This window comes from Oncorhynchus masou, unplaced genomic scaffold (genome assembly GCF_036934945.1).
Source record: "Oncorhynchus masou masou isolate Uvic2021 unplaced genomic scaffold, UVic_Omas_1.1 unplaced_scaffold_869, whole genome shotgun sequence".
Taxonomy (NCBI): Eukaryota; Metazoa; Chordata; class Actinopteri; order Salmoniformes; family Salmonidae; genus Oncorhynchus; species Oncorhynchus masou.
Window position 1 is genome coordinate 270,001 of NW_027015151.1, and position 24,896 is coordinate 294,896.

A 24,896-nucleotide genomic window follows, 5' to 3' on the forward strand; every position below is an offset into this window, starting at 1 on the left:
CTAACACTTTATAACTCATCTGGATTCCCCAGGACCGGGAAACACTGCCCTAACACTTTATAACTCATCTGGATTCCCCAGGACTAGGACCAGGAAACACTGCCTAACACTTTATAACTCATCTGGATTCCCCAGGACTGGGAAACACTGCCCTAACACTTTATAACTCATCTGGATTCATGGGTTTTACACTCAAACTGAACTTTTGGAAGTGTGTGATGGTACTCTTTTGAAACTTTCCTAACCTCTGACCTCTAACCCCTGGAACCATGCTGACCTTCTGCTTGTTGAGGATCTTCATGGCAAAGTGTTGCCCGGTCTCTTTGTGCTTGACCAGCATGACGCGGCCAAACGAACCCGTACCCAGAGTTTTCAACCGCTCAAACTGATCCAGACTCGCTGTGTTCTGTGGAGGAGAGGGCCACAGAGAAATGGTTACAGTGTGTGTGTGTGTGTGTGTGTGTGTGTGTGTGTGTGTGTGTGTGTGTGTGTGTGTGTGTGTGTGTAATAGGAGTTGTGTCAAGTGTTAGGAATGATAGGGAGAGAATGAGAATGTCATCTAACACAGGGCGGGCGGGCACATCTAACACACAGGGTGGGCACATCTAACACACAGGGTGGGCACATCTAACACACAGGGTGGGTGGGCACATCTAACACACAGGGTGGGCACATCTAACACACAGGGTGGGCACATCTAACACACAGGGTGGGCACATCTAACACACAGGGAGGGTGGGCACATCTAACACACAGGGTGGGCACATCTAACACACAGAGTGGGCACATCTAACACACAGGGTGGGCACATCTAACACACAGGGTGGGCACATCTAACACACAGGGTGGGCACATCTAACACACAGGGAGGGTGGGCACATCTAACACACAGGGAGGGTGGGCACATCTAACACACAGGGAGGGTGGGCACATCTAACACACAGGGTGGGCACATCTAACACACAGGGTGGGCACATCTAACACACAGGGTGGGCACATCTAACACACAGGGAGGGCACATCTAACACACAGGGAGGGCACATCTAACACACAGGGAGGGTGGGCACATCTAACACACAGGGAGGGCACATCTAGCACACAGGGTGGGTGGGCACATCTAACACACAGGGAGGGTGGGCACATCTAACACACAGGGTGGGCACATCTAACACACAGGGTGGGCACATCTAATACACAGGGTGGGTGGGCACATCTAACACACAGGGAGGGTGGGCACATCTAACACACAGGGTGGGCACATCTAACACACAGGGTGGGCACATCTAACACACAGGGTGGGCGGGCACATCTAACACACAGGGGGGGTGGGCACATCTAACACACAGGGCGGGTGGGCACATCTAACACACAGGGCGGGTGGGCACATCTAACACACAGGGCGGGTGGGCACATCTAACACACAGGGAGGGTGGGCACATCTAACACACAGGGCGGGTGGGCACATCTAACACACAGGGAGGGTGGGCACATCTAACACAGGGAGGGCGGGCACATCTAACACACAGGGTGGGCACATCTAACACACAGGGTGGGCACATCTAACACACAGGGCGTGTACATCTAACACACAGGGTGGGCACATCTAACACACAGGGCGTGTACATCTAACACACAGGGTGGGTGGGCACATCTAACACAGGGAGGGTGGGCACATCTAACACACAGGGTGGGCACATCTAACACACAGGGTGGGCACATCTAACACACAGGGTGGGCACATCTAACACACAGGGTGGGCACATCTAACACACAGGGCGGGCACATCTAACACACAGGGTGGGCACATCTAACACACAGGGCGGGCACATCTAACACACAGGGTGGGCACATCTAACACACAGGGTGGGCACATCTAACACACAGGGTGGGCACATCTAACACACAGGGTGGGCACATCTAACACACAGGGCGGGTGGGCACATCTAACACACAGGGTGGGCACATCTAACACACAGGGTGGGTACATCTAACACACAGGGTGGGCACATCTAACACACAGGGTGGGCACATCTAACACACAGGGAGGGCACATCTAACACACAGGGTGGGCACATCTAACACACAGGGTGGGTGGGCACATCTAACACACAGGGTGGGCACATCTAACACACAGGGAGGGCACATCTAACACACAGGGTGGGCACATCTAACACACAGGGTGGGTGGGCACTTCTAACACACAGGGAGGGTGGGCACTTCTAACACACAGGGTGGGCACATCTAACACACAGGGTGGGCACATCTAACACACAGGGTGGGTGGGCACATCTAACACACAGGGAGGGTGGGCACATCTAACACACAGGGTGGGCACATCTAACACACAGGGAGGGTGGGCACATCTAACACACAGGGAGGGTGGGCACTTCTAACACACAGGGTGGGCACATCTAACACACAGGGAGGGAGGGCACATCTAACACACAGGGCGGGTGGGCACATCTAACACACAGGGAGGGTGGGCACTTCTAACACACAGGGAGGGTGGGCACTTCTAACACACAGGGTGGGCACATCTAACACACAGGGTGGGCACATCTAACACACAGGGAGGGCACATCTAACACACAGGGTGGGTGGGCACATCTAACACACAGGGAGGGTGGGCACATCTAACACACAGGGTGGGCACATCTAACACACAGGGTGGGCACATCTAACACACAGGGTGGGCACATCTAACACACAGGGCGGGTGGGCACATCTAACACACAGGGCGGGTGGGCACATCTAACACACAGGGAGGGTGGGCACATCTAACACACAGGGCGGGTGGGCACATCTAACACACAGGGAGGGCACATCTAACACACAGGGAGGGTGGGCACATCTAACACACAGGGAGGGTGGGCACATCTAACACAGGGAGGGCGGGCACATCTAACACACAGGGTGGGCACATCTAACACACAGGGTGGGCACATCTAACACACAGGGCGTGTACATCTAACACACAGGGTGGGCACATCTAACACAGGGAGGGTGGGCACATCTAACACACAGGGTGGGCACATCTAACACACAGGGTGGGCACATCTAACACACAGGGTGGGCACATCTAACACACAGGGCGGGCACATCTAACACACAGGGTGGGCACATCTAACACACAGGGCGGGCACATCTAACACACAGGGTGGGCACATCTAACACACAGGGTGGGCACATCTAACACACAGGGTGGGCACATCTAACACACAGGGTGGGCACATCTAACACACAGGGCGGGTGGGCACATCTAACACACAGGGTGGGCACATCTAACACACAGGGTGGGTACATCTAACACACAGGGTGGGCACATCTAACACACAGGGTGGGCACATCTAACACACAGGAGGGCACATCTGGGCACATCTAACACACAGGGTGGGTGGGCACATCTAACACACAGGGTGGGCACATCTAACACACAGGGAGGGCACATCTAACACACAGGGTGGGCACATCTAACACACAGGGTGGGTGGGCACATCTAACACACAGGGTGGGTGGGCACATCTAACACACAGGGAGGGTACATCTAACACACAGGGTGGGCACATCTAACACACAGGGAGGGTGGGCACATCTAACACACAGGGAGGGTGGGCACTTAACACACAGGAGGGTAACACACAGGGTGGGCACATCTAACACACAGGGCGGGTGGGCACATCTAACACACAGGGAGGGTGGGCACATCTAACACACAGGGAGGGTGGGCACTTCTAACACACAGGGAGGGTGGGCACTTCTAACACACAGGGTGGGCACATCTAACACACAGGGTGGGCACATCTAACACACAGGGAGGGTGGGCACATCTAACACACAGGGTGGGCACATCTAACACACAGGGAGGGTGGGCACATCTAACACACAGGGTGGGCACATCTAACACACAGGGTGGGCACATCTAACACACAGGGTGGGCACATCTAACACACAGGGTGGGTGGGCACATCTAACACACAGGGTGGGCACATCTAACACACAGGGTGGGCACATCTAACACACAGGGAGGGAGGGCACATCTAACACACAGGGCGGGCACTTCTAACACACAGGGTGGGTGGGCACATCTAACACACAGGGAGGGCACATCTAACACACAGGGTGGGCACATCTAACACACAGGGTGGGCACATCTAACACACAGGGTGGGTGGGCACATCTAACACACAGGGTGGGCACATCTAACACACAGGGTGGGTGGGCACATCTAACACACAGGGTGGGCACATCTAACACACAGGGAGGGTGGGCACATCTAACACACAGGGTGGGCACATCTAACACACAGGGAGGGTGGGCACATCTAACACACAGGGTGGGCACATCTAACACACAAGGAGGGAGGGCACATCTAACACACAGGGTGGGCACATCTAACACACAGGGAGGGTGGGCACATCTAACACACAGGGAGGGCACATCTAACACACAGGGAGGGCACATCTAACACACAGGGAGGGTGGGCACATCTAACACACAGGGAGGGTGGGCACATCTAACACACAGGGTGGGTGGGCACATCTAACACACAGGGAGGGTGGGCACATCTAACACACAGGGTGGGCACATCTAACACACAAGGAGGGAGGGCACATCTAACACACAAGGAGGGAGGGCACATCTAACACACAGGGTGGGCACATCTAACACACAGGGAGGGTGGGCACATCTAACACACAGGGAGGGTGGGCACATCTAACACACAGGGTGGGCACATCTAACACACAAGGAGGGAGGGCACATCTAACACACAAGGAGGGAGGGCACATCTAACACACAGGGTGGGCACATCTAACACACAGGGAGGGTGGGCACATCTAACACACAGGGAGGGTGGGCACATCTAACACACAGGGAGGGTGGGCACATCTAACACACAGGGTGGGTGGGCACATCTAACACACAGGGTGGGTGGGCACATCTAACACACAGGGAGGGTGGGCACATCTAACACACAGGGTGGGCACATCTAACACACAGGGAGGGTGGGCACATCTAACACACAGGGAGGGCACATCTAACACACATGGTGGGTGGGCACATCTAACACACAGGGTGGGTGGGCACATCTAACACACAGGGAGGGTGGGCACATCTAACACACAGGGAGGGTGGGCACATCTAACACACAGGGTGGGTGGGCACATCTAACACACAGGGAGGGTGGGCACATCTAACACACAGGGAGGAGGGCACATCTAACACACAGGGTGGGCACATCTAACACACAGGGTGGGCACATCTAACACACAGGGTGGGCACATCTAACACACAGGGTGGGCACATCTAACACACAGGGAGGGTGGGCACATCTAACACACAGGGAGGGTGGGCACATCTAACACACAGGGTGGGTACATCTAACACACAGGGAGGGCACATCTAACACACAGGGTGGGCACATCTAACACACAGGGAGGGTGGGAACATCTAACACACAGGGAGGGTGGGCACATCTAACACACAGGGAGGGTGGGCACATCTAACACACAGGGAGGGTGGGCACATCTAACACACAGGGTGGGTACATCTAACACACAGGGTGGGTACATCTAACACACAGGGTGGGCACATCTAACACACAGGGTGGGCACATCTAACACACAGGGAGGGTGGGCACATCTAACACACAGGGAGGGTGGGCACATCTAACACACAGGGAGGGTGGGCACATCTAACACACAGGGAGGGTGGGCACATCTAACACACAGGGTGGGTACATCTAACACACAGGGAGGGCACATCTAACACACAGGGTGGGCACATCTAACACACAGGGAGGGTGGGCACATCTAACACACAGGGAGGGTGGGCACATCTAACACACAGGGAGGGTGGGCACATCTAACACACAGGGAGGGTGGGCACATCTAACACACAGGGAGGGCACATCTAACACACAGTCTTCCTCAATCAAGTATTGCCACACAAGCATAATTTCCTTATTCAGAGATGACAAGAATCAGTTATCCAGTTTCTCTCTCAACTCAATGTACATTTCAATTCAAGGGGCTTTATTGTCATGTGAAACTTATGTTAACATTGCTAAAGCAAGTGAAGTTGTTATAATAAACAAAAGTGAAATAAACAATAACAATTTAACAGTAAACATTACACTCACAAAAGTTCCAAAAGAATAAAGACATTTCAAATATTATGTAACAATGTGCAAATAGTTGAAGTAGAAAAGGAAAGTAAATAAACATAAATATGGGTTGTATTTACAATGGTGTGTGTTCTTCACTGGTTGCCCTTTTCTTGTGGCAACAGGTCACAAATCTTGCTGCTGTGATGTCACACTGTGGAATTTCACCCAGTAGTTTTAAGAGTTTATCAAAATTGGATTTGTTTTCGATTTCTTTGTGGATCTGTGTAATCTGAGAGAAATATGTCTCTCTGAATCTCATATATAACTATCTGACTCCTCAGATAACTCACCTGTTCAGGGTTCTCCCACTTCTTGAGAAAGTCCTCTTTGGCTTTAGCCAGGAACTCCTTCACTGTTGGACACACACACACACACACACACACACACACACACACACACGCCCACACGCACATACACACACACACACAGACACACACACACACACGCACGCACACACACACACACATACGGTTATCAATTTGTCCTTGAGAGGAGCCTGTACACCTGTGTGTATATGTATGTGTGTGTGTGTTTGAGAGTGACCAAAACACACAACATATATTTCTAGCTTTCTTTCTTTCTCTCTCTCTCTCTCTCTCTCTCTCTCTCTCTCTCTCTCTCTCTCTCTCTCTCTCTCTCTCTCTCTCTCTCTCTCTCTCTCTCTCTCTCTCTCTCTCTCCCCTTCTTTCTCCAATTCAAGGAGCTTTATTGTCATGGGAAACATATGTTAACAATGCCAAAACAAGTGAAATAGATAATAAACGAAGTTGAAATATACAAAAACATTTACTGTGAGCATTACACTCTCTCTTTCTCAGCTCCAGTGTGTGTGTGTGTGTGTGTGTGTGTGTGTGTGTGTGTGTGTGTGTGTGTGTGTGTGTGTGTGTGTGTGTGTTTGTCAGTAACAATGTGACACCTGGACAACAGGACACAGTCTCATTAGTGACCTACTGCTACATCTAACTGACACACACACACACACACACACAGTCACACACACCCACAGTCACACACCCACAGTCACACACACACAGTCACACACACACAGTCATTGTAAATAACTGACTTGTCCAGGTAGATAAAGGTTCAATAAAACAGTTTAACATGCAGAGTGACATGTGTACCCATCCTCTGCTATGCGGGTGTACAAAAACACAGAAAAACTGGTTTGGAGAAATGAGCATGACAGCACATGGTCACGGTTCCTATACACACACAGTATCATCCACTATACAGTATCCTCCACTATACAGTATCCTCCACTATGCAGTATCCTCCACTATACAGTATCCTCCACTACGCAGTATCCTCCACTATGCAGTATCCTCCACTATACAGTATCCTCCACCATACAGTATCCTCCACTATACAGTATCCTCCACTATACAGTATCCTCCACTACGCAGTATCCTCCACTATGCAGTATCCTCCACTATACAGTATCCTCCACCATACAGTATCCTCCACTATACAGTATCCTCCACTATACAGTATCCTCCACTATACAGTATCCTCCACTATACAGTATCCTCCACTACGCAGTATCCTCCACTATACAGTATCCTCCACTACGCAGTATCCTCCACTATGCAGTATCCTCCACTATACAGTATCCTCCACCATACAGTATCCTCCACTATACAGTATCCTCCACTATACAGTATCCTCCACCATACAGTATCCTCCACTATACACAGTATCCTCCACGATACAGTATCCTCTACTATACAGTATCCTCCACTATACAGTATCCTCCACTATACAGTATCCTCCACTACGCAGTATCCTCCACTACACAGTATCCTCCACTATACAGTATCCTCCACTATACACAGTATCCTCCACGATACAGTATCCTCTACTATACAGTATCCTCCACTATACAGTATCCTCCACTATACAGTATCCTCCACTATACAGTATCCTCCATTATACAGTATCCTCCACTATACAGTATCCCCCACTATACAGTATCCTCCACCATACAGTATCCTCCACCATACAGTATCCTCCACTATACAGTATCCTCCACTATACAGTATCCTCCACTATACAGTATCCTCCACTATACAGTATCCTCCACTATACAGTATCCTCCACTATGCAGTATCCTCCACTATGCAGTATCCTCCACTACGCAGTATCCTCCACTACACAGTATCCTCCACTACGCAGTATCCTCCACTATACAGTATCCTCCACTATACACAGTATCCTCCACGATACAGTATCCTCTACTATACAGTATCCTCCACTATACACAGTATCCTCCACGATACAGTATCCTCTACTATACAGTATCCTCCACTATACAGTATCCTCCACTATACAGTATCCTCCACTACACACAGTATCCTCCACTATACAGTATCCTCCACTATACAGTATCCTCCACTATAAAGTATCCTCCACTATACAGTATCCTCCACTACACACAGTATCCTCCACTACACAGTATCCTCCACTATACAGTATCCTCCACTATACAGTATCCTCCACTATACAGTATCCTCCACTATGCAGTATCCTCCACTACACAGTATCCTCTACTATACAGTATCCTCCACTACACACAGTATCCTCCACTACACAGTATCCTCCACTATACAGTATCCTCCACTATACAGTATCCTCCACTATACAGTATCCTCCACTATGCAGTATCCTCCACTATACAGTATCCTCCACTACACAGTATCCTCCACTATACAGTATCCTCCACTATACAGTATCCTCCACTATACTGTATCCTCCACTATACAGTATCCTACACCACACACAGTATCCCCCACCATACAGTATCCTCCACTATACAGTATCCTCCACTACACAGTATCCTCCACTATACAGTATCCTACACCACACACAGTATCCTCCACTATACAGTATCCTCCACTACACACAGTATCCTCCACCATACAGTATCCTCCACTATACAGTATCCTCCACTATACAGTATCCTCCACTATACAGTATCCCCCACCATACAGTATCCTCCACTATACAGTATCCTCCACTATACAGTATCCTCCACTATGCAGTATTCTCCACTACGCAGTATCTTCCACTATACAGTATCCTCAACTACACAGTATCCTCCACTACACAGTATCCTCCACTACACACAGTATCCTCCACCATACAGTATCCTCCACTATACAGTATTCTCCACTACGCAGTATCCTCCACTATACAGTATCCTCCACTATACAGTATCCTCCACTACACAGTATCCTCCACTATACAGTATCCTCCACTATACAGTATCATCCACTACACACAGTATCCCCCACCATACAGTATCCTCCACTATACAGTATCCTCCACTATGCAGTATTCTCCACTATACAGTATCCTCCACTATACAGTATCCTCCACTATACAGTATCCTCCACTATACAGTATCCTCCACTATGCAGTATTCTCCACTACGCAGTATCCTTCACTATACAGTATCCTCCACTATACAGTATCCTCCACTATGCAGTAATCTCCACTATGCAGTATCCTTCACTATACAGTATCCTCCACTACACAGTATCCTCCACTATACAGTATCCTCCACTATACAGTATCCTCCACTATACAGTATCATCCACTACACACAGTATCCCCCACTATACAGTATCCTCCACTATACAGTATCCTCCACTACACAGTATCCTCCACTATACAGTATCCTCCACTATACAGTATCCTCCACTACACACAGTATCCTCCACTACACACAGTATCCTCCACTATACAGTATCCTCCACTATGCAGTATCCTCCACTATGCAGTATCCTCCACTACACAGTATCCTCCACTATACAGTATCCTCCACTATACAGTATCATCCACTACACACAGTATCCTCCACTATGCAGTATCCTCCACTATACAGTATCCTCCACTACACACAGTATCCTCCACTACACACAGTATCCTCCACTATACAGTATCCTCCACTATGCAGTATCCTCCACTATGCAGTATCCTCCACTACACAGTATCCTCCACTATACAGTATCCTCCACTACACACAGTATCCTCCACTATGCAGTATCCTCCACTATACAGTATCCTCCACTACACACAGTATCCTCCACTACACACAGTATCCTCCACTATACAGTATCCTCCACTATGCAGTATCCTCCACTATGCAGTATCCTCCACTACACAGTATCCTCCACTATACAGTATCCTCCACTATGCAGTATCCTCCACTACACAGTATCCTCCACTACACAGTATCCTCCACTACACAGTATCCTCCACTATACAGTATCCTCCACTACACAGTATCCTCCACTATACAGTATCCTCCACTATACAGTATCATCCACTACACACAGTATCCTCCACTATGCAGTATCCTCCACTATACAGTATCCTCCACTACACACAGTATCCTCCACTATACAGTATCCTCCACTACGCAGTATCCTCCCCTATACAGTATCCTCCACTATACAGTATCCTCCACTATACAGTATCCTCCACTATGCAGTATCCTCCACTATACAGTATCCTCCACTATACAGTATCATCCACTACACACAGTATCCTCCACTATGCAGTATCCTCCACCATACAGTATCCTCCACTATACAGTATCCTAAACTGTTATAACCTAACTATTATAAACTGTTATAACCTAACTATTATAACCTAACTATTATAAACTGTTATAACCTAACTATAATACTATTATAACCTAACTATTATAAAATGTTTTAACCTAACTATTATAAACTGTTATAACCTGTTATAACCTAACTATTATAAACTGTTATAACCTAACTATTATAACCTAACTATTATAACCTGTTATAACCTAACTATTATAACTTGTTATAACCTAACTATTATAAACTGTTATAACCTAACTCTTATAAACTGTTATAACCTAAATATTATAACCTGTTATAACCTAACTATTATAAACTGTTATAACCTAACTATTAGAAACTGTTATAACCTAACTATTAGAAACTGTTATAACATAACTATTACAAACTGTTATAACCTAACTATTATAACCTATTATAACCTAACTATTATAAACTGTTATAACCTAACTATTATACTGTTGTAACCTAACTATTATAAACTGTTATTATAAACCTAACTACCCCTGTAGGCTATAAAAACAAGAGTCTCACTGCTAGTCATTGATTGGGTAAAGCACCAATGTTTCAGCATCCCAGCGTCCTTCAGGGAAATGACTGGGAGCTTGAGAAAGGGTGTAGTGCTCTGTCTTCCTGCATACAGTCTACTGTCTGTTAGTCAGCACCTCTACTAACTACCCCTCCACCACCACCTGCCCTGCAGTTCTACAGCCTGCGCCCGGGCCTCCAACATGCTGCCTGGTAACGGTATCTAACAGCAATGTGGCCATTCTTACACCTGGCCTGCAAAAAGCCACCCTGTCCTGCTGGTGCTGCTGGGTGATAACATACAGTACCTGTCTGGAACACTGGGCAACATCCAACTCCAACACTGTTCCCTGAACAAATACATCAGGCTACTTCTAGCAATGTAGTATCTTAAAGGCAGTGGGGGAATCAGGCATATAAAAGGGCCAATCTGGGATTGAAACATTATAAACATTATGGCCTAAAATCTCAGTTTCTACCTGGCACTTTCTTCATCCATCAACCAGATATAAACCTAGCGTGATGTCCACAATCAGACTCATAAATAATACCTCTACTCACAAGATAATCTAGGTTCTAGAACTGTAATGTTCTAAAATTGTAATGTTCTAGAACTGTAATGTTCTAAAACTGTAATGGTCTAGAACTGTAATGTTCTAAAACTGTAATGTTCTAAAACTGTAATGTTCTAGAATGCTCAAATGTGGCTATATGGAAGCAAGCTACAAAGTATTAGATGAATAGGCCCGTGTAGGCCAATAGATGAGTAGGCCCGTGTAGGCCAATAGATGAGTAGGCCCGTGTAGGCCAATAGATGAGTAGGCCCGTGTAGGCCAATAGATGAGTAGGCCCGTGTAGGCCAATAGATGAGTAGGCCCGTGTAGGCCAATAGATGAGTAGGCCCGTGTAGGCCAATAGATGAGTAGGCCCGTGTAGGCCAATAGATGAGTAGGCCCGTGTAGGCCAATAGATGAGTAGGCCCGTGTAGACCAATAGATGAGCAGGCCCGTGTAGGCCAATAGATGAGTAGGCCTGTGTAGGCTAATAGATGAGTAGTCCCGTGTAGGCCAATAGATGAGTAGTCCCGTGTAGGCCAATAGATGAGTAGGCCCGTGTAGGCCAATAGATGAGTAGGCCCGTGTAGGCCAATAGATGAGTAGGCCTGTGTAGGCTAATAGATGAGTAGGCCCGTGTAGGCCAATAGATGAGTAGTCCCGTGTAGGCCAATAGATGAGTAGTCCCGTGTAGGCCAATAGATGAGTAGGCCCGTGTAGGCCAATAGATGAGTAGGCCCGTGTAGGCCAATAGATGAGTAGGCCCGTGTCGGCCAATATTTAAATATAAGTATTTAAGTATTTCCTGCTCTTTGGGTGTTTCAGTCTGGGTATCTGGAAAGCACTTTGCATCAACACTAACTGCTGATGTTAAAAGGACTTTATAAAATAAATGTGATGATTGATCGATTTTTTTGTATTACACAATTTTAAGCATGCATAGAATAGTGGATATTCTGAGTAGCCTAAACCCTAAACACTTCAGGGGTGCACTGTGTCCCCCCAGAGAGACCGTTAAAGAGAAGTGAACAGACAGGTAGACTGATCATTCTGAGCGACACCGTAATGACACCCACCACTCTCCATCTCGCTCCCCTTCTTGGCCGTGGGCACGTTGCCCATGATGGCAGGCCGTCAGCGGGCGATCCGAGCTCCACAACCCGCCCTGGACTCTCCAGGACCCGGTCCAAGCTGAGTCCAGCAGTCGGTCCGTTCGTTCTCCCAAAACCAGTCGGTCCGGACTGAAATAGCTTGACAGCTGCAGTCTAGACTGTCAGTGAGCTCACCTGATATCCTCTACAGTATAGAACCGTTATAACAATAATAAATGGTGTTATAGTCCGGAATGGAGACAGCGACGTCCGTGTCTCCGTCTTTCTGTCTTGGGCTGTGGTATGGTGCTTTGCTGGAACCGCAGCGCTCCGGGCCGAGTCCAGCGCATCCAGCCCGACTCGGTCGGTTCGCCTGTCCCTCCGTGCAGCCCCCGCCGATCGAGGCCCCACGCCTCTTCCCAGCGCAAATACCCCGTTTTCGCACCGTGCAAGGTGTCCACTCTCCGAGCAAGATACCTAGTCCCCTTTCCTTCCCCGAACCCGGCTCCGAGGATGTCGTTTTACCGAAGCCGATGAGGTCGGGAAATCACCAGAATCAACATAGCCTACTGTGGCTTTCCGAGTGAAGCAAGCCGAGTGACCGACTACAGCGGACAGACGATCGAGGCCCATCCATAGAGCCCATTGGCTGAATCCAGCCCGACTGATAACGGAGTGAAGGACACTGATTGGCCACCTGTCAGTATGTCAAACTAGTAAAGTGCTCAGATTGGATCATTACCGTCCGTCAACAAAGCCAAGATTCCGCCCTTTTGACATGCAAAAACCCGTTGAGTGACGTCACTGATTATTTTCCTACTGGAAGATGTACACGCCCACATTCGCTCCTTTCGTGGTATTCTGATTGAATCCGTGTTACAGGCTTGTGGGCGGAGCTAACGAAACGGGCCCTGTTCGGCGAAATACTATTGGCCGTCTGACGGAATGGCCTCGCGTTGCCCCCGCCCTCCCAACTAATCCGTGATTGGCTGAGTGACGTCAAGCAGCAAGGGCTATTTTTAGGAATGTTGCTCAGAATGAATGTAACGCGCTACGGCAGGACTTCCAATTTCAGTTTGTTTGTGTAACGAACGACGCACGAGGAAACGTGCCCTGGCTCGAGATATATTTACAATAAAATGTAACTAATCAAATAAACTGTAACGATAAAGATATTTGAAACAGTTTCTTCCGATAGTGATCATTCTATTTAATCTCTAGGGTTGTTCCACTGTTTCTGTTACATTGTAGAAAAAGTATCAACGTTGACTCCACACGCTAATAAATCATGTCTTATAGTGAGGACCAATAGATTATTTTAGAGGATGTCGGTGGTCCTACATATATTTGGGAATATAGGAAATATATGCAAGCACATCCCTGTCAAGGACACAGTTGAACTTAAAACGGGGTCAACTTTAGCGGTTGCAAACAGATGGATCAGCATGCAGACGTCTCCTCTCGCCTTCCTCAGCACTATGGTGAAGGTACTGGACAGGTATGAGAAGAACACAATGTACTAATCTTAATATCCACCAGTGATTTTATCCACCATTTGTTCTAAGATCAGTGCAGAGGGAGAAGAGAGGCAGGATCACTGAACACATTGGGATGGAGGAATGGAGGGGGTGTAGAGGGATGATGATCTGATTGGTTCATTCAAGAGGGATAAGAATGAGCAGAGCCCCCACCCCGCTCCGATGCAGTTGCTTAGCAACACGAGGCAAGTCTGCACGGTCTCATAGTGAACATGGTGGAGAAGCTGTTCCTCCTGCTGCATTTTATGAATGAAACAGTGAGAGAGAAGCAGTCAGGCTCACAGCTTCTAGCAAGCCTCCCTTCTCCACCCCTCACCCCCTTCTCATCTCTCCACCCCTCACCCCCCTTCTCATCTCTCCACACTCACCTTCTCAGTGATGTAACCTCTCCAGTTGAAAACATAGCACAGCATTGACACTATACACACACACCTTTTAAAAACAACACGTTTATTATTATTACTTTCATTGTTACAAATATTACAATGCAAAACAAAATACAAAAAAAACATGACATCTCTTAAGTGCTAATGAATCAAAGGTATATACAGTAAAGTAAAAACAGTCACATGACTGACATAAACAAACCCCTTCCCCCAACTACAACACATGTTCCCTCCCAAATGGTACCCTATCCCCTACACAGTGCCCTACTTTTGACAACAGCCCTAAAGTAGTGCACTATGTAGGGAACAGACTGACATTTTGGACACAGGCCAGGTTCGGGATCAAGTCCTTTTAAATTCTACATCCAATTCTAAATGTTTCTTAATTGAAAAGCCTTGATTTGAAGTGGAGTTACTGAGCACTCTCTGAATGGAAATGGATTTGTGGCCAGGCATGAACAGTCCTGGAGTCACCCTGTAGGGTGAGGCTTTTCCCCGAGACAACTCAGTCTCCCTCTCCAGGCCTACCTTCCTGGAAGTAATCCCAGATCAGGGATTGGTTGGACAGGTGGAAGTAATCCCAGATCGGGGATTGGTTGGACAGGTGGAAGTAATCCCAGATCAGGGATTGGTTGGACAGGTGGAAGTAATCGCAGATCGGGGATTGGTTGGACAGGTGGAATTAATCCCAGATCGGGGATTGGTTGGACAGGTGGAAGTAATCCCAGATCGGGGATTGGTTGGACAGGTGGAAGTAATCGCAGATCGGGGACTGGTTGGACAGGTGGAATTAATCCCAGATCAGGGATTGGTTGGACAGGTGGAGGTAATCCCAGATCAGGGATTGGTTGGACAGGTGGAATTAATCCCAGATCGGGGATTGGTTGGACAGGTGGAAGTAATCCCAGATCAAGGATTGGTTGGACAGGTGGAATTAATCCCAGATCGGGGATTGGTTGGACAGGTGGAAGTAATCGCAGATCAGGGATTGGTTGGACAGGTGGAAGTAATCCCAGATCAGGGATTGGTTGGACAGGTGTAAGTAATCCCAGATCAGGGATTGGTTGGACAGGTGGAAGTAATCCCAGATCGGGGATTGGTTGGACAGGTGGAAGTAATAGTGTGGTCACCTTGTTGCCACTGATACAAATCACTTCCAGGTTCCCTGCTCACCTCAAGGAGACAGGGACGCATTTCTACAGTTTTGAAGCAGGGCCTGAGCTTTAGCTGTGTTGCTATGGAAACCAGTCCAGGTGTGAAGTTAGGTTTTAAAACAAGACACACAACAGGACTGTTTGGATCAGGAGTCTGACATGGCACCCTGTTCTGTGATAGTGCACTACATTGGAGCAGAGGGCCCTGTTTACAAAGGTAGTGCACTACATTGGAGCAGAGGGCCCTGTTTACAAAGGTAGTGCACTACATTGGAGCAGAGGGCCCTGTTTACAAAGGTAGTGCACTACATTGGAGCAGAGGGCCCTGTTTACAAAGGTAGTGCACTACATTGGAGCAGAGGGCCCTGTTTACAAAGGTAGTGCACTACATTGGAGCAGAGGGCCCTGTTTACAAAGGTAGTGCACTACATTGGTGCAGAGGGCCCTGTTTACAAAGGTAGTGCACTACATTGGAGCAGAGGGCCCTGTTTACAAAGGTAGTGCACTACATTGGTGCAGAGGGCCCTGTTTCCAAAGGTAGTGCACTACATTGGAGCAGAGGGCCCTGTTTCCAAAGGTAGTGCACTACATTGGAGCAGAGGGCCCTGTTTCCAAAGGTAGTGCACTACATTGGAGCAGAGGGCCCTGTTTCCAAAGGTAGTGCACTACATTGGAGCAGAGGGCCCTGTTTACAAAGGTAGTGCACTACATTGGAGCAGAGGGCCCTGTTTCCAAAGGTAGTGCACTACATTGGAGCAGAGGGCCCTGTTTACAAAGGTAGTGCACTACATTGGAGCAGAGGGCCCTGTTTACAAAGGTAGTGCACTACATTGGAGCAGAGGGCCCTGTTTACAAAGGTAGTGCACTACATTGTAGCAGAGGGCCCTGTTTCCAAAGGCAGTGCACTACATTGGAGCAGAGGGCCCTGTTTCCAAAGGCAGTGCACTACATTGGAGCAGAGGGCCCTGTTTCCAAAGGTAGTGCACTACATTGGAGCAGAGGGCCCTGTTTACAAAGGTAGTGCACTACATTGGAGCAGAGGGCCCTGTTTACAAAGGTAGTGCACTACATTGGAGCAGAGGGCCCTGTTTACAAAGGTAGTGCACTACATTGGAGCAGAGGGCCCTGTTTACAAAGGTAGTGCACTACATTGGAGCAGAGGGCCCTGTTTACAAAGGTAGTGCACTACATTGGAGCAGAGGGCCCTGTTTACAAAGGTAGTGCACTACATTGGAGCAGAGGGCCCTGTTTACAAAGGTAGTGCACTACATTGGAGCAGAGGGCCCTGTTTACAAAGGTAGTGCACTACATTGGAGCAGAGGGCCCTGTTTACAAAGGTAGTGCACTACATTGGAGCAGAGGGCCCTGTTTTTACTACAAGGTAGTGCACTACATTGGAGCAGAGGGCCCTGTTTACAAAGGTAGTGCACTACATTGGAGCAGAGGGCCCTGTTTACAAAGGTAGTGCACTACATTGGAGCAGAGGCCCCTGTTTACAAAGGTAGTGCATTACACTGGAGCAGAGGCCCGTTTACAAAGGTAGTGCACTACATTGGAGCAGAGGGCCCTGTTTACAAAGGTAGTGCATTACATTGGAGCAGAGGGCCCTGTTTACAAACGTAGTGCACTACACTGGAGCAGAGGGCCCTGTGCACAAAGGTAGTGCACTACATTGGAGCAGAGAGCCCTGTTTACAAAGGTAGTGCACTACATTGGAGCAGAGGGCCCTGTTTACAAAGGTAGTGCACTACATTGGAGCAGAGGGCCCTGTTTACAAAGGTAGTGCACTACATTGGAGCAGAGGGCCCTGTTTACAAAGGTAGTGCACTACATTGGAGCAGAGGGCCCTGTTTACAAAGGTAGTGCACTACATTGGAGCAGAGGGCCCTGTTTACAAAGGTAGTGCACTACATTGGAGCAGAGGGCCCTGTTTAAAAAGGTAGTGCACTACACTGGAGCAGAGGGCCCTGTTTAAAAAGGTAGTGCACTACATTGGAGCAGAGGGCCCTGTTTACAAAGGTAGTGCACTACATTGGAGCAGAGGGCCCTGTTTACAAAGGTAGTGCACTACATTGGAGCAGAGGGCCCTGTTTACAAAGGTAGTGCACTACATTGGAGCAGAGGGCCCTGTTTACAAAGGTAGTGCACTACATTGGAGCAGAGGCCCCTGTTTACAAAGGTAGTGCATTACACTGGAGCAGAGGCCCGTTTACAAAGGTAGTGCACTACATTGGAGCAGAGGGCCCTGTTTACAAAGGTAGTGCATTACATTGGAGCAGAGGGCCCTGTTTACAAACGTAGTGCACTACACTGGAGCAGAGGGCCCTGTGCACAAAGGTAGTGCACTACATTGGAGCAGAGAGCCCTGTTTACAAAGGTAGTGCACTACATTGGAGCAGAGGGCCCTGTTTACAAAGGTAGTGCACTACATTGGAGCAGAGGGCCCTGTTTACAAAGGTAGTGCACTACATTGGAGCAGAGGGCCCTGTTTACAAAGGTAGTGCACTACATTGGAGCAGAGGGCCCTGTTTACAAAGGTAGTGCACTACATTGGAGCAGAGGGCCCTGTTTCCAAAGGTAGTGCACTACATTGGAGCAGAGGGCCCTGTTTACAAAGGTAGTGCACTACATTGGAGCAGAGGGCCCTGTTTAAAAAGGTAGTGCACTACACTGGAGCAGAGGGCCCTGTTTAAAAAGGTAGTGCACTACATTGGAGCAGAGGGCCCTGTTTACAAAGGTAGTGCACTACATTGGAGCAGAGGGCCCTGTTTACAAAGGTAGTGCACTACATTGGAGCAGAGGGCCCTGTTTAAAAAGGTTGTGCACTATGGAGGGAATAGGGTGCCAGTGGAGACAGAGGGAGGTGTTGCTGTGTGAAGGAGGGAGACCGTACACCCTACAGTACAGCTGGTTTATAATAAGTGACTCAACCTTCCTGCCAAAGACTGGCGACTGCTGGAGTAGAACGTGGCAAGGCAATGCTGGAGGGGTGGCTGTGTTCTACAGACAGTCCATGGAGCTACCAGACATCAGTCCTACAGGTAACGCCTTGCCAGCTAAACAGGAGGAGGGCACCATGCTGCTGCTACTGCTGCTGTTGGGGGATGGGTCTACGTTCTCACTGTCCTCCATCTTGTCTGAACAGCCGTCCCAGTTGATATGGAACCGGGTCACACGGGGGTTAGAGGCCAGGATGTTCCTCTGCAGCTGGAGGGGGGGGGGGTTATGGTTCAGAATTAAGGCTGGGAGTCCAAATAGTCTACTTCAGATTTCAAACCGTGGTGAGAATCCTTCACAAGTCGTGGATTCCTTTACAACAATCAATTCCTGTTTTGAATCACGTTGATTTTTCATGTTTTGAGATTTTTTTGGTGTGTGTATATTACCTGGAGTGTGTGTGTATTACCTGTGTGTAGTCTGGTGTGTGTGTGTGTGTATCAGTGTGTAATCTGGTGTGGGTATATCAGTGTGTATTACCTGTGTGTAGTCTGGTGTGTGTGTATCAGTGTGTAGTCTGGTATATGTGTGTGCCAGTGTGTATTACCTGTGTGTAGTCTGGTGTGTGTGTATCAGTGTGAGTTACCTGTGTGTAGTCTGGTGTGTGTGTATTAGTGTGAGTTACCTGTGTGTAGTCTGGTGTGTGTGTGTATTAGTGTGAGTTACCTGTGTGTAGTCTGGTGTGTGTGTGTGTATTCGTGTGAGTTACCTGTGTGTAGTCTGGTGTGTGTGTGTATCAGTGTGAGTTACCTGTGTGTAGTCTGGTGTGTGTGTGTATCAGTGTGAGTTACCTGTGTGTAGTCTGGTGTGTGTTTGTATCAGTGTGAGTTATCTGTGTGTAGTCTGGTGTGTGTGTGTATCAGTGTGAGTTACCTGTGTGTAGTCTGGTGTGTGTGTGTATCAGTGTGAGTTACCTGTGTGTAGTCTGGTTTGACCGGTGGGTTCTCTCGGAGCTCTGGGTCGGTGTATTCATTGTTGACATAGTAACCGATACGGATGAACTCCTGTCCGTTGTAGGTGCAGGTGATGAGCGCCACGGTTACCCCCACAGCATCACTCTCAGGAATCAGCCCGGTGTTGGGGGCATCCGCCTGGACGAGAGAGAGAGACACAGAGACAGAGAGATGGGGTGATGAGAGACAGACAGAGATGGGGGTGATGAGAGAGAGACAGAGACAGATTGGGTGACGAGAGAGAGACAGAGAGATGGGGTGATGAGAGAGAGAGACAGAGAGAGACGGAGACAGAGAGAGAGATGGGGTGATGAGAGAGACGGAGACAGAGAGAGAGATGGGGTGATGAGAAGGAGAAAGGGAGGAGAAGAAGAGGGTGGGAAGGTAGGAACATAAAGAGATGATCTGATGAGAGGAAGGAGATGTGGGAGGAGAAGAAAGAGAGAGAGGGAGGGACGGGTGTGTGTGTCACTCAGTGTGTCTCTCACCTGGAACACGAACATGTGTCTGCCTGCTGGTACCGGTCCGACCAGAACTGAGTCCAGAGTCTGATCATACTCCTCGCTCTCTGCTGAGCCCACATAGATGATTTTCCACTCCAGGTCTAAACACACACACACAGAGACACACACACACACACACACACACACACACACACACAGACACACACAGACACTGATTACCTTCCCTGACCCAGTCTGTAATCCATGTTTCAAGCAGACCACCATAGTCCCTGTTCCCTAGAACACCAAGGTAACCTGCATAAATGACTATCGCCCGTAGCCTCCACAGCTATAGCCATGAAGTGCTTTAAAAACAACTGGTCATGGCTCACATCAACACCATCATGCCAGACACACTGGACCTACTCCAATACGCATACCGCCCCAACAGAGCCACAGATGACGAAATCTCTATTGCACTCCACACTGTCCTTTCCCACCTGGACAAAAGGAACACCTATGTCACAACGCTACTCATTGACTAGAGCTCAGTGTTCAACACCATAGTGCCCACAAAGCTCATCACTAAGCTAAGGACCCTGGGACTAACCACCTCCTTCTGCAACTGGATCCTGGACTTCCTGACGGGCCGCCCCCAGGTGGTGAGGGTCGGTAACAACACATCCACCATGCTAATCCTCAACACGGGGGCCCCTCAGTGGTGCGTGCTCAGGCCCGTCCTGTACTCCCTGTTCACCCATGACCTTACACGACTCCAACACCATCATTAAGTTTCCCAGCGACACGACGGTGGTAGGCCTGACACCAACGACGAGACGACCTACAGGGAGGAGGTCAGAGACCTGGCAGTGTGGTGCCAGGACAACAACCTCTCCCTCAACGTCAGCAAGACAAAGGAGATGATTGTGGACTACAGGAAACGCTTCAAGTTCCTCTGTGTCCACATCACTAAGGACCTATCATGGTCCAAACACACCAACACAGTTGTGAAGAGGGCATGACAAAGCCACTCCCCCCTTAGGACGCTGAAGAGATTTGGCATGGGCCCTCAGATTCTCAAAATGTTCTACAGCTGCACCATCGAGAGCATCTTGACTGGCTGCATCTCCGCTTGTTATGGCAGCCGCTTGGCATCCGGCCGCAAGGCGCTACAGAGGGTGGTGCGTACGGTGCGCTACAGAGGGTGGTGCGTACGGTGCGCTACAGAGGGTGGTGCGTACGGTGCGCTACAGAGGGTGGTGCGTACGGTGCGCTACAGAGGGTGGTGCGTACGGTGCGCTACAGAGGGTGGTGCGTACGGTGCGCTACAGAGGGTGGTGCGTACGGTGCGCTACAGAGGGTGGTGCGTACGGTGCGCTAGAGGGTGGTGCGTACGGTGCGCTACAGAGGGTGGTGCGTACGGTGCGCTACAGAGGGTGGTGCGTACGGTGCGCTACAGAGGGTGGTGCGTACGGTGCGCTACAGAGGGTGGTGCGTACGGTGCGCTACAGAGGGTGGTGCGTACGGTGCGCTACAGAGGGTGGTGCGTACGGTGCGCTACAGAGGGTGGTGCGTACGGTGCAGTACAGAGGGTGGTGCGTACGGTGCAGTACAGAGGGTGGTGCGTACGGTGCAGTACATCACTGGGGCCGAATTCACTGCGATCCAGGACCTCTATTTATTTATTTTACCTTTATTTAACTAGGCAAGTCAGGGGAGAACGACAGATTTGTACCTTTTCAGCTCGGAGATTTGAACTTGCAGCCTTTCGGTTACTAGCCCAATGCTCTAACCACTAGGCTACCCTGCCGCCCCTACTATACCAGGTGGTGTCAAAGGCCCTAAAAATGGTCAAAGACTCCAGCCACCCAGTTCTCTGTGCTACCGCACGGCAACCCTGTACATTGACTCGGTCCCGATACTCCTAGTCTATAGTCTTGTTATGTTATATATGACCTAGATTACCTTGTAACCCTGTACATTGACTCGGTCCCGATACTCCTAGTCTATAGTCTTGTTATGTTATATTTAATTGTGCTACTATTTCCTTTTTTGGAAATTGTTCTTACTTTTTAACTGCATTGCTGGGAAATGGCCCCTAAGTAAGTCTAATAATAATATAATTAATTAAATGGTTAAATGCTTTTCATTATACAAAAATGCATAAAAATGTATATGTATATATATGCATAAAAATGCATATGTATATGTATATATATGCATAAAAATGCATATATATATATATCATAAAATCAACAATCAAAGTCTTGGAGGAAGGGTAGATCAGCCAAAAATGAGGAGTCTGAAGGCCTGCTTTAAAAGCCCCAAAAGTCTAAACATGCAGGAGATTATCTGGAAGGGAGACCTAAAGGTGTTGCTGGGAAGAAAAGGACCCAACGTTCCGAGCCCGGGGTCACGCAACGTTCAGAGCCCGGGGTCACGCAACGTTCCGAGCCCGGGGTCACGCAACGTTCCGAGCCCGGGGTCACGCAACGTTCCGAGCCCGGGGTCACGCAACGTTCCGAGCCCGGGGTCACGCAACGTTCCGAGCAGGGTCTACACCTGTTCTATTGGGCAGATGTGACAAATACAATTTGATTTTAATTTAGGAAGTTTACTTCCTTTACTTTAAAACCCATCTATTCACTAGTGCACTATTTTTTACCACTATATAAAGAGAATAGGCTGCAACTTCAGAAACAACACTCATTAAGTGTGGTCACACCACCTCCACTTTAATGCGGGAAGGATAGGTTTCTTCTCATTAGTGGAAATAGCTATTTATCGGTTATAAAAAAATAACCAAGGACGAGAGATATGTTTTTCCCGCAATTTATTCGTAAATAGTTCCATGGTCGGACAATGTAATCCGTTAACGCACCAATCGGCTCGAGGCCACCCAGACGTCAGAGAAGGACCGGAAACGTGAACAATACGCGCGGGCGCCAAATTCTGATGAAGTGTCAACACAAATAGCTAATTTACTCAAACAATACCAACATATTTGAATTGATCTAAGTAGTTAGCTATAAACATATACATGTAAAGTTAATTGAAAGAGATTTAAGCAACTGTTGTTGCACCTAAAAGGCAACGGTTGGCTACATTATAATTACACAATAATACTATAGTTAGTTATCTACATACGTTTGCTAGATTTTACCCAAAAAAAGAAGTTAGCAACCGAATAACGTTACCACTCACCCTCCGGTAAATCCTCCATGCACTCGAACGTAATCTCGAACTGAAACGGGTTCCCAAAAGGACTTGGGTTGTCCAACACAGCGACATTCAACACTTGAACTTTAGCCATTTATTTTCAGTAGTCTTGAAAGGGTAGCCGATTAATAATTTGAAAATTAATCGAATTTAGCTCGTTTATCTCCCTTGACGTTGCAGATAAAGGCAGGACGGAAAACAATAAACTAGCCAACGTTAAACAATTCAGTCTCTTTGACGAAAGAGACTGAATCTTCGGATGGTTGTTACCGTCTTCTCTCCTGCAAACTTAGTAAATTTCAATTGCTTGCAATATAACACTTGCTTGGCGCTAGATTCTTTTTCAAAATAAAATAAACAAAAGCTTGCCTTGGCAGGTGTTTTGTTTGTAGTTCTCGGTTATTTTTTAGCTCGAGGATAACATTCACACTCCCGCCAGAGTGTGTTCGGAAATGGTCCTCGTAACGTCACGAAATCCAGCAGCGGTTCTTCTTCTCTTTTCCGGCTGTAGAACTGAGGATGGTTGAACAATAAACTTTACACTGCCATCTAGTGACGGGAGGGAATTCAGATTAAGATTTTGCAGAAAGTAGGCCTCCAGTACGAGCAGCATAAACGCCGCACAATTAACAAAATAACTAAACAATGAGTTGAGGAGAGATAAACTTTCCATGTGATTAATGTCTATTTGCTGATGATGTTGCACTCTGCTGAAACACAAACTCAGGATTGCGACTTAAATAAAGACCGTATTGTGTGTGTGTGTCTCAGGGGGTTGGTGGCACCTTAATCGGGGAGAACGGGCTGGTGGTAATGGCTGGAGAGGAATAAGTGGAACGGTATCAAATACATGGTTTCCAGGTGTCTGATACCGTTCCATTTGCTCTGTCTCGGCCGAGCCCTTCTCCCCCTGTCTGTGTGTATATTGTAGCAACCGCTGATATCGACTCTGCCACTTGAGCAGACTTTTGTTGCACAATCGATGGCGCGCTGGGCTCGGGGCCGGAAAATGGACTGTCCGAGCCGCTGTCCCTGCCTGTTTCATAACAATGCATACAGCTGAATAGGAAGACAGTCACTGTGTACAGAATTGACTGGTCAGTTTCTAACAGAGTATATTCCGAATCCTAAATGTTAAAACTACTCTCCAGTCCATAGCTCTGTATTAGGCTACAATGAGTTATGCAACTGCATAGAACTCACAGGCGGTGTCTACCTTTAGTTAACGCCCTATTACTTGCACTACGTTTG

General features: G+C 48.3%; 1 protein-coding gene and 1 pseudogene across 1 annotated transcript; both read right to left on the minus strand.

Moving 5' to 3' along the window:
• Positions 1-13,577, minus strand: part of LOC135537895 (cAMP-dependent protein kinase catalytic subunit alpha-like) — a 41,679-nt pseudogene extending 28,102 nt beyond the window's left edge.
• Positions 13,578-18,523: 4,946 nt separating this feature from the next.
• On the minus strand, positions 18,524-24,120 carry LOC135537897 (histone chaperone asf1b-B-like). Its single transcript, XM_064963907.1, has 4 exons — positions 23,631-24,120; positions 20,472-20,587; positions 19,945-20,121; positions 18,524-19,240 (listed from the first exon to the last, which is right to left on the minus strand). The coding sequence occupies exons 1-4, from the start codon at positions 23,737-23,739 to the stop codon at positions 19,034-19,036; spliced, it is 609 nt and encodes a 202-aa protein (XP_064819979.1). The 5' UTR covers positions 23,740-24,120; the 3' UTR covers positions 18,524-19,033.
• Positions 24,121-24,896: the final 776 nt, after the last annotated feature.

What these genes read in the sequence shown, in the direction of transcription:
- LOC135537897 (XM_064963907.1), bottom strand. Translation starts at nt 23,739, where the DNA reads ATGGCTAAAGTTCAAGTGTTGAATGTCGCTGTGTTGGACAACCCAAGT. An exon ending in CATGGAGGATTTACCGGAGG is followed by an intron (nt 20,588 to 23,630) that starts GTGAGTGGTAAC and finishes GTGTGTGTTTAG; the next exon opens with ACCTGGAGTGGAAAATCATC. An exon ending in TCAAACCAGACTACACACAG is followed by an intron (nt 19,241 to 19,944) that starts GTAACTCACACT and finishes CCCCCCCTCCAG; the next exon opens with CTGCAGAGGAACATCCTGGC.